Here is a 17,265-nt window from a genome sequence, read left to right on the forward strand (position 1 = left end):
TAGAAGGAAAGCAGGTTAGTAAACTTTCAAAATAATGATTTTTAAAAAATTATCACAACATTCTTATTAGCTATGGAGCTGAGAGATTGTCAAGTTTATTTATTTCAATTTGAAAACACTTGTCTAACAAGATAATTTTCAAGTTATATCTTTGTAGAATTGAAAAGGAGTGTTTTAAAAATATATAATGAATAGTTTAACTTAAACAAATTTTTTTTTTAGTTATCCCTCTATGTAACTGACCCACAAATTGTAAGCGTAATAGCTTGAAAATTCTCGGTTAAAATGTAAAAACACTATATATTATCTGTTCTAAAAGAATACTTCAAAAGATCAGATTCGAAAATTGAGATATAAATTTCAGTATTATCCTATATCAATAAGCGCAACCCTTGAATCAAATACCTTTTTGTATTTCATAAATAAAATTGGTAAATTGTACCGATTTCATAATTATTAAAACAACCACAGGTATAAGCAATTTTGACTATTTTTAAGTCAGTATTTGGTCCTTAATGGTATCTAAAATTCACAGGAAGAGAAAACTGGCAACTTACTCCATAGAACGACAGTGTCCGCCAATTTTTGTGTGTGACAACACAACTTTTGGTTGCATATTTAGATTTGAGATGGGTGTTGAATTCTGAAAACAAAATAACAAATATTACAACTAATGGTCACTATGAATCTAACACATTCATACATTACCTCATGCCTGCATCTTCCATCATCACATACAACATTTCAGTCAAAGCTATGAACAACTATGGATGGCTTCAGCCAGACGACAGAATTTGATTCAGGATACGGCACTACCCGATGTAAGGAGTACCGCTTTACCTACCGTTAAACTAATGGGAGTCATCCTTAATTCTGACCTTTCTCTTGACGCTCAAATTAGTAGAACGATAAGTTCATGCTTTTACCAGCTGAGACAGATTAAATGCATACGCAAAAATTTGTCAGTTGATGCCGCCCGTCAATTAATAAATGCGTTTGTAGTGTCTAGAGTCGATTATTGTAATGGTATCTACGCAGGTCTACCGATGAATAAATTGACTCGCCTACAGGCTGTATTGAATGACGCGAGACTTATTTTTGGAATCTCTAAATTCAGTCATATCACTCCACTACTTCGGGAATTGCACTGGCTACGTTTTCCATAGAGGGTGGAATACAAACTCTGTTGGCTTATGTATAAGTCACTGCACAACTTTGCTAAAGAATATCTAAGGGAACTCTGCATTCCGGATGAACTAGCTGACAGACGTCTTACGCTTAAATCAGCTACATCTACGTCGAAAGGAAAAGTTATTATACCTCTACGCAAACAGCACACTAAATTCGGCGAACGTGCATTTGAGGTCGCAGGCCCTACGGCATGGAATGCTCTCCCAGCAGAAATTCGAAACTGTGAGAGTGAAGTGATGTTTCGGAAGAAACTTAAAACCCACTTGTTCTCTAAATCATTTAAATAAATTCTTAGCATGTGGTGGAAAAGTAGTATGAAAAAGTACATTATTTTTCTTAAATTAAAAAGTTGAAGTTAAAATTAAATTTATATCTTTATATAATCACTTTGTAAAGCGCCCTTGAGGTATTATATTACGAAAATGGCGCTATATAAGTTATCCATAATTATTATTATTATTATAAAGCTATTGTCGTCTCATATTTAAAAAAAATAAATAAGCATCAAGGGAAAGGAAAATTTGACATGTTCGCGGACACTTTGTCCTTTTTCACTCGTATGGACACACATTATAACTTACTCCGTTTATGGAATACAGTAAAAGTCCGATAATTAGAACAAAAATAATTCATATATTTTTGGCAACCTTTGAATGAATTTTCATAGTAAATTCTACTGTTAATTTGTAAGAGTTAAGAAGAAGAAAAATTTCAATGAGATCTAATAATTTGAAATTTTTGGTTTCAACTCCTTCAAATTTTGCATCGATGCATAGAATTAAGAATAGTCCAGAAACCGCGTACGCGCATCAAACAGAAGGCGACTAAACTACTCTTAAATGAGCAGTTTTACGTTTTGACCCATTAGTTTCTTTGTAGACGTCGCTCAGTACGCAACTCCCGATTTGAATTCAACTATGCCGTGTTGTGTCGTCTTAAAGTGTAGAAATACTGCTGGGACCAAAAAGAAACAGGATGGGATCACATTTCACGAGTAAGTAGCAAATACATGTGTAAGTAGCAAATGCATTACTTGAATATTTAATTATTTAAAAATTTAATTATTTTTCCATCTGTTAGATTGTCAAAGAAAACAAAATGGACATTGTGTTAGTGTTGCCAGGGTAGTCAATTTTTTTACGCTACTTTGCTCATCTAATGAGAGAACTAATGAAAATTGGACTTCTCTGATTAAACAACGCCGTGGTGGACATTTATTTATTTATTAACGGACATTGTCCATGTATACAATTTATAAGGTTTAAATATTACAATAAAAGAATAGTTTAAAACATAAAAAAAAAAGAAAGAAGCATTGACAAACATAAGGGACATCGAGACAAGATCTGGACTATTTATTTAGTGCTCGTTTAAATCGTTGTAAACTTAAAACCAAAAAAGTCCAGATCTTGTCTTGAGTTAACAATACGACAAAGGCATTGGAGAATTTAGGCCATAGTTTGTTCTATGCTGATCGATGAACAGTACTTCATTGTTTCTCAATCTACGAGTCGGAATATTGAATTTTACTTGTCCCAGTAATGATGGAACATCGATTATATCATTTAGTATGCCGAACATATTTGACTGACATTATCTTTAAAACACAAAATATTATTTAACATGACTTAAAATATCCGCTTTATGTAAAATAAAATTTGTTTTATTTTTCTCGTTCAAAGTTCATTAATTAAATTACTCTTATTAAATGTCTCTTTAATTATCTACTATGCTGGGTCAATCAATGTTTCCGCGTGTACAATAAAATTATAGAGAAATTTAAAATTGGTTTTTTAAAAAAATATTATTAAGTTACATTTGTGTTGTGATTATATTTTTTGCGATCTGGCAACATTGCGCGGCGACTTCATGCATGCGGGCGGCGAAAGTTGAGCAAAGTGGGTGGTTTTTTGTACACAGTCCGATGTATTCAAATATGATTCTACGTTCCTTCTGGACTATTCTTCATTTTATGCATCGTTGTTTTATTTTGATTAAAGAATGCAGTGTGACACGTGCGGACATTTCTGAACTTAAATATCTTCTAAAGCCTACAAAATTATGTGTTGACTATTGGGCTATTTATGTAAAACGTAAAATGGTATTAGTAGTGGTTGATGTTTTCGCTCATCATGCTAGAGGTCCCGGATTCAATTCCTGTCAGGTTTGGCGTGATATATTTGTTTTATTGGTGGTTTAACACTGCAATATTTCACTGTACCAGAAGCGCAAGAGAAATATTTGAGTTCTTATTATTCACTCAAATATTTAAATTTTCAGACCATTTCCTTAAGTCGTAAATAACTTGTGCTGGAAAAATAGAAATCAAGTTGTGGTAGAGTGGGATTTGAACCTCGGATCTTTGGCCCGTGAGTCCACAATACTGCCACGGGACCACAACCCGGTTCTACATGTAACAGATGATCGAAATACACCGCATCTGGTGTTCCAATGTAGTCCGAATAGGGGGTATGATAATTAATAAAATGTAAAGTAGATAAACCTTATTGAAATTGTTAGCGACAGCATTGAATCCTGGAGAGGAGGCCTTAACGCGGGAGGTAACCGGAGGGCTGCTGATGGAGAAGTTGGGGTGCTTGTATCCCTCGGGAGAGTTATAATTGGGAATCTGGAAATTTCACAATGCAAATTAAAAGTTTATCAAAATTTTTGACATAAGAAATAATTACTGTTTTAATTTTAAGCGAGCAGCATAAAGCTGATAAACTTTAATCTATTTTAATGAATGTTAGTTGTGGGCGTATATTAACTTTTCCATAAGAAATCTAGTCCATTTTTTAAGTTAATGAGAGTACAAATTGACACCAGATCTTGTGGCAGCCTTTTCCTACCATCAACAACTCTGCTCAGGAAATGCTTTTTGTGGGTTTAGGTTGAATTTGGTATTCTCCAGCTTGAGACTGTCGCCTCGATGGAAGTCGAGCATCTTATTTTAGTTTGTTTGCAATTTTACCATTTAAGCAAAAAAAACATATTTTATTTTCATAAAACAATACAGAATATCTGATATATATATATAAATAAAAACATTCCTAAAAACACCAACAAAATTAAACTAAAATAAATAAACAAGAAAGGAAAAAAAATACAGTAAAACCTCATTTGTACGATTTCCAGCTGAAATGTTTAGGTCCTATTTTTTCCCATACATTCTCATTCAAATATTCCCCCAATTAATGTTTCTTTCGTGTTTCATAACCCCGGTTTTATGTTGAAAAATTTTCAAAACTCATTCGATCTGTCAAAAGACGCTGAGCCGCGCACCGCCGCGTTTGCCCAAAATGGTGAATAAAATCAAGGTAAATAAAAACTTGTGTATATTGTTGTCTCAAACTAAACTCAAAGTACGTTCAGTGTAATTGACCTTTTTGTTTAAGTGTCTAATTTTGACATTTTACTAAATTGTGACATGCGGTTGGCGCATGAAGAATAAAACCTTTACATCAATAAATTACAATGCAAAAAGTTTAAAAATTTGGCAATAGAAATATTAATTGAAGTCAAAATTTGGAAAGAATATTGTTTAAACAGTTATCATAGAAGTGTGTAACAGTTTTGCCGCGATGTTAATGACAGTTGAAATTCTGTGGTGCCATACTAAAAAAAAGTGATACCATATAAATAAAATTTGCTCCCTTGAAAAACGTAAAACTGGAGTTTTACGTGTCTAAAAAAATACCCTATCTCTTACTTAAACAATGCTTTCTTCCTCTTCTTCTATTTTCACTTTCCTTTAGAAGACTAGTATCAAATAACTTATTCATATACACATATTTGCTGGTTCATTCATTTAATTTTGTCTCATCATCATTCTCATTTCCTTTCTGCATCTAATGGTGCATGGAGCACTGCATTGGTACACCAATGTCAGCGTATATTTATTACGCTTCAGGTATCAGTCCAGGGACTATGAAATATCCTAGTGTAAAAACACCCCTTTAAATAAATATTTCATATCAACCATGTCGAGACCTCTTGCATGGTAGGCAAACGCGCTGACTATTAAACGCTGACAGCATTATTTTGTCTATTCACATAAAAAAATAAAAGTTTAAAAAACGAAAGGTATGAAAAATACACCATTTTAAATTAAATTAAAATTTATAAATGAAGCACTAACAAACTTTGTGGTTATTAATTTTGTCGACGTTTTAGAACAACTGCAAATGATCAGATTTCAAACCCCCTCACCTCTCACTCCATACGTCCACAAAAACAAAATACTACTTGACATAAAATTATAAAATAGGATTTATATTTCATTCTCAATTATGAAGAAGCATGCGTAGCTTTGAATAAAAAAAAATAGGTTGAAAACATAATGTTTCATTTTCATTTTAATTATTTATTTTATTGGTTGGTTAGAAAAAATATCATACGAGGCAAGCTTACCAGTATTTTAAGTTGATTCTCTTGTTCAGTGGGTACGTAAAGAGTTTTGAATGGAGCGTGATTGAAGGCCCCAAACTTTGTCTTGATATTGTGGATATATTGGTGGACCTCCTGAAATAATTGCGCATTTATTTATTTATCATGATATTTTACGCAGGAACCTCTTTTGACACGGTTTCGAAATAGCACGGTAAATGAAATAAAAAAAGTTCAATGTTTTTTTTTTTTTAATATTATTTTATTGGGGCAATTCTTTAGGCGGTTTATTTCTAATATTTCAAGTTTATCTCATTTTTGGCCTTTGCTGCATGTGTGAAGGAATTAACCATTTGCATTTTTATCAAAAACAGGATTTGACTCAATAAGGTAGTTTGCAAGACAAAACCCGTCACTGGTAAAAATTTGTAAATAAAAGTGGAATAAAACTATATATGTATTTTTATTATTACAATATATCGCGGATTGTTCCCTATATATGGTAGATTGTTTACTGCCACTTAATATATTATTATTATAGTTGAATAATGCATAAAGCCATTTTTGTGAAAATCACCTCAAGGGCGCTGTACAATAAATAAATATTCCATCACATCTTGCAGCTACGGAGCGCATGGACCATTGGAATTCTAGTTCCTCGTTTCCAATTGTGATCTACATATTTCAATCATAACAGATATGAGCTAGATTATACCACGTCTTGAAGCTACAGAGCGCACGGACAATAAGAAATCTAGCCTCCGTTTACATTATGTTTTTATCTGACAGTGAAGTTTATTGCTTGAATGATATTAAAATAATTATTCAAAATAATAATTTTTAAAAAAAGTCTTGCAGCTACTGAGCGCATGGACTGTTAAAATTCTAGACTCCCTTTACAAAATTTGAGTATTTTATGGTTGACAACATTTATATATTAAAGCAAGATTATCAATCGTCTTGCAGCTACAAAGCGAATGGATGAGTGGAATTCTAGCAACTTAAAATAATATCAATAAATTTACAAAAACATTAACACCAAGCAGAGAAGATAATTTGTCAAGTGTCATGCTAAAAAGTAAACAATAAAAAATTAAATAAATAAAGCAAAGTTGTAACATTATGGTTAACAAAATAAAAAAAGATATCCAAAGGGTAGCTTTTGTAGATTGCAGGTATCATAGTTACTGCCGGACATGTGGCTAACTGTGGTCATGGATATTAACTCACCTGCTTGAAATGTTCCCCTTACTCCGCCAAATATTATGTCGGAATAATGCGGATTGTCTTTTTTCAAATACTGTAGACATATTGTTTTTCCATAAAAAACAAATGTCAGTATTGTTTTGAATATGGAATTTAGAAATTATTGTTATACGGTAGATACTCCCAGGCTGATTGGGTTCCTACTTCTTAAGGTAAAGCCGACAATCGAAATAAACAAATGGCAGTAAACATTCACACGTAATCACCACTTTTTTAGTTTTTTACGTTTCACAGCATTGCGAGGAACGTATTATTTCAGACTGAAAATGACGGAAGCCCGCTCATGCCTCGCGGTTAAAAAACCCGACTGCATTCCGTTTCAGTTCAGTTCTGTGATTTTTTATCAAACAGAATAGTTACCAGAATAGCGCGCTGAATATCATTTTTCTTGCTCTTATTGTTGAGGTTAGGATCCTTCCTGCTGTAGAGGTAACAGTCCTTGGCGGGAATCCAAGCGCGGTCATGGTCACCGAAGAACCGAACGTCCACTGTACCTGAGGTTGAATAGGCCATTCCTTTGGCCGGCCAGTAAGGAAAACCTGAAGAAAAATTGCATTGTAAGCGAATATGCGGTGGCTGGAAATTTCCATGTATAGGTATTTGAGCATTGTTTTTTTTGTCTCTCGCAAATGCTTTCCCAATATCGTGCAAAAAAGACAAATGCACATCGTACTGATTATCCCTAACTAAAATTAATAATACCAATGTTTCGTTGTATCTTGGATCCGTCCATATATATGTACAAGTGGTTTGGCCACTTCGATTGTAATAGAGAACTAAACAGTGAGTTGATTACGTCTGTGGGATAGCTCGTTGATTTGTTTAGACTGACATTTTCTATACAGCATGGATTATGCCCTACAGTACAGTGCCTATTTAGAGTTTAGTTTATGCTTATGTTCTTAACCTCTCAAAATGTTCGGTAATTTAATATGTTCCATAACATAATAAACCAAGCTTCCTAGAACAGGTTTTATTTTGATGCTTTATACTATAAGTTTGTTATAATCTTATAATAGGGAAATGTCACATTTTTTCCTTTTTATAATTTTAAATTAATAAAGGTCTATGAAATACTGTCTAGCAAAAAAATTTTTTTACTTCTTTTTAGTAACATAATATTTTTTTAAATTATGATTTTGAATTCCCGCAAAAACGGTCCATTCACTGGCCACGCCCCTAATACGTCACGATTCGGGTAAATTTTGAATTTTGTTTGATAGAACATCGTCACAAATTTTGACGTCATAATTTTCAAGGCCAAACATGTCGCATTTTGTAGGGACATACTTTTTAAAGTTGTGTATGAAAACATTTCTCCACGACATCCATATTGATTTTGAAAATACAATAAATTTTTCTAAATCCATTTCATATATTTTGATCGGTATGCGTAGTGTGATATTTCCCTATTGCTTTAAGAGATCTTGATCAACTTACTTTTAAGTTTAGCCCATAGTAGGATGTGCGGCCTTTCACAAACGTGCGTGAACCAATTTTCTCTAGTGTTGGCGTTCAAATAACACTCCGGACATGTTTCTATATCTCGCATCTCACTCTTACATGCCTTTAGGATGCTCCTAGATATGTTTGTCAACTTGCAGTGGCCTGGAATAAAAACATTGTACATCTTCACCATACAATTAACTGTTTAACACGGGACCGGGACACAACATGTGGTTATTATAACCACGTTTTTACACGGCTCTAAGATACAAAGCACAAAAAAATGAGTGAGACCCTGTATATGTGCGAACATTGCAATGTGGCTCTCCATAAAGGCCAATGTTGGCAAAAGTATCATACAAAAATTATTTGAATTGTTTCAAATAAATACGAGACGTTTCAATTGATTTAATCCAATATTTTCATAATTATGACACTATTAAGAAACCCTTCACAAAGCAGGAAATTTCACAAAAATGGGCCGGGCACAGGGTAAATTCTATGCGTATTCGGCCGGTGCTCAAAGTGTTAAGATTATGGCGTTGTAAACTGAAAAATGGGCACTGAAATAACAGATATTTGATACTCTGTGAAGAAATATTATCGCATGGACAATAGTCATAATTCCTTAATTTGTGTTAATAACCATGTTAGACGGTGGGAAACAAGGTGTGGTAAAGTGGGGTTCGAACCTTGGACCTACTGATCATAGTTCACCACTCTACCATATGACCACAACTCGTTTCATTATAAGGAGTATTCGAACATGTAACCTTTTTTAACTGTAGTTTTTTTTTTATACCTATCATTAGGTTAATTTTTACCTAATAATTTGATGAAGACTTACCAGAATTGAATATGATACAGTTGTGCAGTATCCATTTTGCGTCACTAGTAAACGCCTCCGTGCTCCCATACATTTTCTTTTCAATGTTAACTTTTAACTTGGAAAGGTCAGTCGGGTTAACAACATATTTGGAGTAGTCTGGGAACAAATCCGGGTTCACTGGAGCATGAAATGGCTCTGACTGAAAAATCATATTGTAACTGATGCATATTTTTTTCGTACAAGTTAGTCCTATAGAATTAAAACCAGCAATCTGACAATTTTATGCAAATCGAGTTATAGGTGGGGCAACATTGCCCTATTTAAATAGTTTTTGCTTATTTAGTAACATCCTATTAAAAACATAAATTGGCAATGAAAAATCAGATTTTAAAAACCTTGTTATTATCAAATGCGGCAATCTGCAAATGTGCTTCGTGTTAAATTTTTTTGTTTATTTATTTAAAAGTAAAAATATGAGACTTCTATTTTTTTGAACTGTATTAATAACTAAATAAAAGTAGTACAAAAATAAGTAGTAAAAAGTAGATTGTAACCAAAAAATTTAAATTTTAATTTATACAACCCTATGAAATTCGAATTTGGTAATAATCAAAAACAGCAATCTTTGAGCATGATAAGAAACAAAAACAGCAATCTAACATTCGGTTAGAATCATGTTCAGTAAAGGTTGAAATTCAGTATCAATAACAGCAATCTGAAAAAATCTATAATTAATTATTGTTTTAATTAAAACTGAATCTATTCGAGGACGAAAACAATATATTTAGAAATCTCTAACTGATGTAATTCAATACACATGCAATAATTTTACTAACGGATTAAAGCGTAAAACAATTTTTCTTGTTTACCACAAATTAGTAAACAGTCAGATTGCTGGTTTTGATTTTATACAACTCAAGTACAATATAAATAAAAAAAACATATAATACTGACTATACATAATTATGTTAGTAAAATGATCTCAATTGAGGGGGGGTTAAAAACAAAACGCCACTGTTTTTGGGAAGACCAACAAAACCAGCAGTGAAATGACAATTTCTTTTAAATTCATTTATCAACCGTCACGCCGTTTCACCGTAAGGGTAGGCAGAGACGATGGAATGCTCTGAATTGGAAATAGATCTCGCTTCCTCTACATTCATACATCTTCTCAAGCACGCGTACTGATTATTCTGACTTTTTACATGTCCACCTTCAAGTATTGGTTGAATTCGGTCATGCCTTGTCTTTCGCAGATATGTTTCAATCCAACATATACTTGAAGATGGACATGTCAAAAGTCTGAATAATCGGTGGGCGTGCATGAGATGTATGAACGAAGAGGAAGCAAGATCTGGATTCAAAGACAGAGTGGTATGGCATTCTATCCTCTCTGCCTACCCTTACGGAGAAACGGCATGATGGTTTGTGTAAAAATATTTGTGTTTTTATGATTTACTCAAATAATTCGAATGGGACTATTTTCTTTCAGTCGTAAATAACCATGTTAGAAAATAAGAAACAAGTTGTGATAGGGCGGGATTTGCTCGGAACTCCTGATTTGAAGTCCGCGACTGTACCCACGGGACCACAACACAAATGCTTCTTTGTGTGATATAAATGAAATGATTTTTGTTATAGGATCCAATATTTTTAACATAAAAGATAATCAAATTCTTGATTTCATGCATGAAAACCTAGCGCACTAACCGCTAAACCATATGCGGACTAATATTTACCATGGTAAAATTATTTATACTTAGTATAATTATTATACAAGAGTAAATTTGCTATAAGAAAATTTAATATGTAAGACACAATAGAGTAGGTCACCAACACAATGAAAATTATGATTATATTGTTTAATATCATAGAAAGTTAGGCAGATAGCAGACGTGCGAGCAGAATAGCCAGTGTCAGTGTATTGATTGCTGTGTGAGAGAGGAGAGGACATGCTACCTTTGTCTCAGCCACGCTCGGCTGGGTATGGAAAGAGGGCGGGTAAGGAAACAATGCAGTGTTGCCAGATCTAAAATAACTCCCACGGATATAGTATTCTAATCTTTTTAGAATAAATTTGAATAGTGAGTTTTTATGGCTGCAAAATGAGAATTTAAGCATTCCGTTCAAGTACTGTGGGAATGATGTTCACAATATATTTAAAAAATACATATTCAATATTGTTCGTCCAGTTCATTGGTAATCATTTTTAAATTATGAGTTTAGAGATGATGAGAAATTAAGTACAATGTTTTGAGTATGTCCAAATGCTTGCATACTGGCTGGATTTTCTCCCTAGGGAGATGCTCATATTTAAATTTCTTGCAACAGAGAAGGAAAACATTTTTGAGAAGGGAATATGGGAGTCTAGGCATTTATAGGGCTTATGACCTGTCATTGGCTGGTTTAAAAGGCCACTTTACACACTGTGTAACATTCACCATTCTACCTATGTTTTAACATCCACGTTTCCTCAACTCTTCCATCTTTTTGAAGTAAAAGAGCTTGAACCAGCCATTGACAGGTCATAAGCCCTGTAGATGCCTAGACTTCTATATTACCTTCTCTTAAATGTTCTTCATCTCTGTTGTAATATGTAAAAATACACTTTAGTAAAATACGGTAAAAATAGCTTACCCCTTTGACATCCATCATACGCTGTAGGGCGATTCTAAGCATGTCACAAAACTTGAGAAGGGAGATGTTTTTCAAGAGTGGCGATCTGTAACCAATTAAAAAAACTTCTTCAAAGAAATACTTTCATCAAGATCAAAATCTTAGCATTACTACTACCCATTCTAGATTAAGCTGATGTTTCCATGACTGATTTAAGCTGTGAGCAACTCGATAAACTTGAACGACTTCAGAATACATGCGGAAGGTACATTTTTGGTCTTAGGAAATATGACCACATTTCTGATTATCGTAGGCAACTGAAATGACTCAAAATTAGACAGCGGAGAGACTATCACTCCCTCTTACTTCTGTTCAATATACTTCATAGTCCTAACGCTCCTATATACCTGCGTGAAAAATTTCAACGTTTATCAGTTCATGGTTTACCTCTTCGTTCTAATTCTCAAGGCACTCTCTTAATACCCATACACAATTCCTCTTTCTTCTCTAACTAATATAGTGTCCATGCGGCTCGACTGTGGAATCATCTCCCATCCACCATCAAAGATGTTACTACATTATCTCTGTTTAAATCACATCTGAAGAAACATCTCCTTTCTCTTCCTTAATCTCTTCTCCTTTCCCTTTTCCTCTTTTTTTCTTTTTCCCATTGAGTAATAGTTTTGATTTAAGGTAATTTATAAACAAATACATTTATTTCTATTTTTATTTATCTTTAGCTTTTAAATCTTTTTTTTCTATTTAATATGTTCTGTAACTTGAATTATAAAAATAAAACTTTTATTTTATTGGTTGGTTGGAAGAAATTGCCATTTGGATAAGCCCGCCAATGTACAAATAACATTATGTACAAAAAGTTAAATAAATAAAAAAATCAGGAGCATGTGTTAAAGGTGAAATTCCAAAGGTGTACGGACAGCGAAGTCACCTGTTAATGGGACCAAAAGTCTTCAATGGCTTGCCGCAGAAGTTAAGGGAAACAACAAATTTTATAATAGAAATAAAAAGATGGATTTCGGACTGTATGAAAGAAATAGAATGTATGGGTATTGGAGCAAAAACGGATTATTTTTCTATAAGCTGCTTGTTGTGTGCTGATGATGCAGTTCTGTTAGCAAGCAGCAAAAAGGATTCGCAACAAATAGTCTCTAGAATGTATGATGTATGCCCGGAGAGCGAATTGGCAATGAACAAAAGTAAGTCAAAAGTGATGGTATTTGAAAGGGGAAGTGAGGTTACTGACTGCATAATAAATTTAAACAACGAATGTCTCGAACAAGTAGAAGAATTTGTGTATCTGGGAAGCATTTTTTCAAGAGATGGAAGAGTGGAAAAATATGTTGAAAGGAGAGTGAATGCGGGCAACAAAATGAACGGAGCACTAAGCACAGTAATTGCTAGTAAAAATATGTCAATCGAAGCTAAACTGGCAGAGGAAGGATGAAAGCCCAGTGAATGCGGTTGAAATGCGATCGACAGAACCGAAGAGCATGTATGACAAGATGTATGAAAGCTAGGAATATGTGCCAGGATAGACGTGTGTGGCGGTCCATTCTCTCTGCCTACCCCTACGGTGAAATGGCGTGATGGTAGTAGTAGATACCGGAGCAGTTTTGTCCAACACAGTCCACTACTAGTTTTGTAAATGTATTGAGATATTACGAGTACATCAATTTGTTTGGTACAATGATATTTGTGTATGTATATTATTATTTATTTATTTATGCTTTATTTAGTTAGTTCATAACATCTTAAGAACTAATATAAACTTTAAATAATATTACAATTTTTTTAATCAAAATTTCTCAATTACATTTTCAAAAAAATAATTTTAAATACAGTAAAACCTCGTTTTTACGTTCCTCGTTTTTACGTTTTCCCGCTTTTTACACGGAAATATTTAGGTCCCATTTTTTTCCACACATTCTCATTCAATTTTCCCCCCAATTAACGTTTTCCATAACCCCGGTTTTACGTCGCATTTTTTTCATAACTCATTCGATCTGTCAAAAGACGAGCCGCGCGCCGCCGCGTGAATGCATAGTTCTACATTATCTCTACGTGCATGGAGAATAAAATCGAGGTAAATAAAAAAATGTGTAAATTAGTGTCTCAAACTAAATTCAAAGTAGGTGCAGTGTAATTGACCTTTTTGTTTAAGTGTCTAATTTTGACATTTTACTAAATAGTGACATACAGTTGACTGTTCAGGAAGAATAATGTCTTCATATCAATAAATTACGACGCAGAAAGTTAAAAAAAATGGCAATATAAATATTATTTGATGTTATACACACATAATGTGAAAAGGAGATAGTTTAAACCGTCATCATAAAAGTGTGAAACAGTCCGCGATGTATATGACAGTTGAAATTTTGTGGTGCCATACTAAAAAAAGTGATACCATATAAATAAAATTTCCCAATATTTAGGGGAAAAATCGTTAAATTCATTTTATGCAAATTCTAATTTTTATTTTCGCGTTTTTAAGGTTAAGTTCATACATAAAATTATTTAAACATGTTTTTTTTTTAAATTCAATAAAAAAAAATACATTGTGGTATTGATACAAAAAATACAAAATATTTTTAATTATATCATTGGTAAATATGAATAATCCCCAATTATGACCGTTCTTACAATTTTTCTGCAGTAAATTTAGTATAGTCTTGTACAGTGATTATATTTTAATTTTTTCCATACGTTTTTCATTTCCTCACTTTAAAGTTTTCCTCAGTTTTACACTTTTTTTTGTTGCTCCCTTGAAAAACGTAAAGCAGGGATTTTACTGTATTTATTTTTTTTCTTCGGGTAACTCATTGTACAGCTTCAATCCCTTGTACAATGAGTTTTGAGATTCTGTTTTTCTCCTCATTGGTAATCTTATCTTTTTTTACCCCTTGTTTCACATGTATTAGTTAAAAAAACAACACATAGTTTTGCAAAAAAAAATATCAAAGCCAACATGAACATGATCACACTACCAGAGAAAAGGTAAAAATCAGAATCCCATTTGAAAAAAAAGACAATGTCACAAAAATGGGAAAAAACATTTATTAAGAAGAAAAAAAAACAAAATTCAAACAGAAGGTTGAGAAATACGTGTTAAACAACTTATAAATGAAATATATGTACATTGTTGTTATTAGAGCACACATAAGAATATGTTTATGTGTGCCCTAATTCAAAATTCGAGATCGTAGCGACATGATCTTATGTTGCGATCACAGACCGCGTAAAACAAGTATGTTTATAACTTTTAGAGTGAAAGAGATGGAAAGTCCAACTTTGAAGTACCGTCCTAGATTGTTTATTACTTAGGATTGCACATGTACAATATAAGTGTAACAGTGATTAGGTTAACAATATGTTTCTTTTTTTGGTGATACCGTGTGTGTTGGATTCGTTCCGACGTTTCGGCTACCATTGCAGGAGCCATCTTCAGGGTAAGCTGAGTGTTTTGAAGAAAAAAAGTGTGTGTTTAACTACTAGTAATTTGTACCGTGTCGCAGTCGGCAGTAGGCACATTTCTATTCTTTTTTGTAGTATGTAGTACTGGGAACCATGTTGAGTTTAATTTCAGCCCTTCGTCTTCGTTTATGTTATTTGGGTGTCTGTGTATTTCAATTGCCTCTTTTATTATTCGTGCACTGCAATTACTGCGTTTATGCAAATTTTTTGGTTCAAAGGCGAAAAAATGTCCGGTGTCTATAAAGTGTTCCGCTATTGCAAATTTGTCAGGATGCCCAAGTTTACACGCTCTTTTGTGTTCGTCAAACCTTTTCTTTGCTGTGCGCCCCGTTTTCCTATGTACACTTTATCACATCCTTGGCAACTTAGTTTATAAACAGCTTCCGTTTCCAGGGGATTCTTATCTTTTGGGCTCAATAAATGATTCTTTATTTTTTCCACAGTCCCAAATGTTGTTCCAATATGATGTTTTAATAGCACTTTGGCTATCCTGTCAGTAACATTCTGTACATATGGTAGGTATGCAGCTCCGCTGGTAATATCTTCTTCCTTGTTCTTCTTTGTAGCTTGCGATTTAATAATGTCAATTTGCTTCTTCTTATATCCTAGTAATAGTACTTAAACACACACTTTTTTTCTACAAAACACTCAGCTTACCCTGAAGATGACTCCTGCAATGGCAGCCGAAACGTCAGAACAAATCCAACACACACGGTATCACCTAAAAAAGAAACATATTGATAACAGTGACCGTGAAAACCTTCGCACCTATTTAGTGATTAGGTTGTTTGAAAGACGAATATTTATAAATAGTGTTGCGGTTGTAGAAAAGGTGTGATTATTTGAAATTGTGATTTTTTCCAGAAATTGAGAATTATTCAAAAGATAAATATGAATTATTATTTGTTTATTCGATGAATAAAATAGGTACCTATTAAATATTGTTTTTTTTTCCCTGCCTCTGACTGATCAAAAATAATTGCATTATGGCATACTGAATATGGCTATAATGAATGCATATGTATAAAATACGATAAACAACAACAAGAAACCTATGTCCCGATGATCATGGCCAAAATAAATATCAAAGAAGCTGTCTGATGCTTGGTTACACCAGCGCTTTGAAATGCCAACTTTAACGCGATGCCTAGAAAGCAAAATTTCATAATTACAAAACCGAAACTTTGTCAGCTGATCAAACACAACCCAGTGGATCTCAGAAAAAAATGTGATTTCTGCGATTATAAAAAAATGACAAAGTTCTGATTTCAGTTATTGTGATTGGATCACCAAGGGTTATTGTTGATTGCTCAGAATAACCATTTTGCTCATTTTTATTTCATTTAATTAATAATTAATAAACAACATTTAATATAATTAAATAGTAAAAAATGTACAATAATGTATTTTATAGAGTAAAAAACCTATCTCCTTTGATTACAAAATCTAAAATATCAATTTAGAAGTAGTCAAGTCTATTAAGGACCTCGGAGTTATCATGGACTGTAACTTACTTTTAATGAACATATTGATACTATGGTCAATAAGTCTTTAAAACTCTTAGGTTTTGTTAGCAGGACATCTAGTGACTTTACTAATATGCTATAATAATGCTGAAATCGCTCATAAGGACATAATTTACATCGCTTGATTCGAAAAGTAGCGTTGGATGCTTGGGCTAGACAGAGGTAACTATTCATATGCTGATATGGAGTCGATGTTAAATATTTCTAGTCTTATTTATTGACTCGGCGTTAACATTGTGGAATAACATATTGAATTAAATTGAAAGAAATAAATTGTCTAACACATATTTGTACTCAGCACGCAATAGTGGTATATCGGAAAATAAATTTTGGCAAAAAATTCTATATGTTGGACCAGTAACGAATAAAATCATTAAATTACTACCGTCAAACGTCCGGCCGGCATATTACACAATCAATAATTTAGGAAAAAACTTAGATAACTCTAAATCACAAATATATAAACTCAGTGGACTTAAAACAAAGTGTTTTATTTATATATTTCTAGTC

General features: G+C 33.1%; 1 protein-coding gene across 3 annotated transcripts in view; it reads right to left on the minus strand.

Annotated features, from left to right (window-relative positions):
- LOC148280177 (MYND-type zinc finger-containing chromatin reader Zmynd8-like) overlaps nucleotides 1-17,265 on the minus strand; it is a 51,878-nt gene that overhangs the window by 15,635 nt on the left and 18,978 nt on the right. For all 3 annotated transcript variants that reach the window (XM_088228800.1, XM_088228799.1, XM_088228801.1), the window contains 7 exons: nucleotides 11,759-11,843; nucleotides 9,140-9,320; nucleotides 8,287-8,454; nucleotides 7,207-7,385; nucleotides 5,605-5,715; nucleotides 3,695-3,820; nucleotides 558-643 (listed from right to left, as the gene is read on the minus strand). In XM_088228800.1, coding sequence (XP_088084926.1) covers nucleotides 558-643; nucleotides 3,695-3,820; nucleotides 5,605-5,715; nucleotides 7,207-7,385; nucleotides 8,287-8,454; nucleotides 9,140-9,320; nucleotides 11,759-11,843 — 936 coding nt within the window. The remainder of the gene's footprint in view (nucleotides 1-557; nucleotides 644-3,694; nucleotides 3,821-5,604; nucleotides 5,716-7,206; nucleotides 7,386-8,286; nucleotides 8,455-9,139; nucleotides 9,321-11,758; nucleotides 11,844-17,265) is intronic.

The sequence above is a fragment of the Micrasema longulum genome, unplaced genomic scaffold (genome assembly GCF_059751315.1).
Source record: "Micrasema longulum isolate JH-2025_06_02 unplaced genomic scaffold, ASM5975131v1 h1tg000609l, whole genome shotgun sequence".
Lineage (NCBI taxonomy): Eukaryota > Metazoa > Arthropoda > Insecta > Trichoptera > Brachycentridae > Micrasema > Micrasema longulum.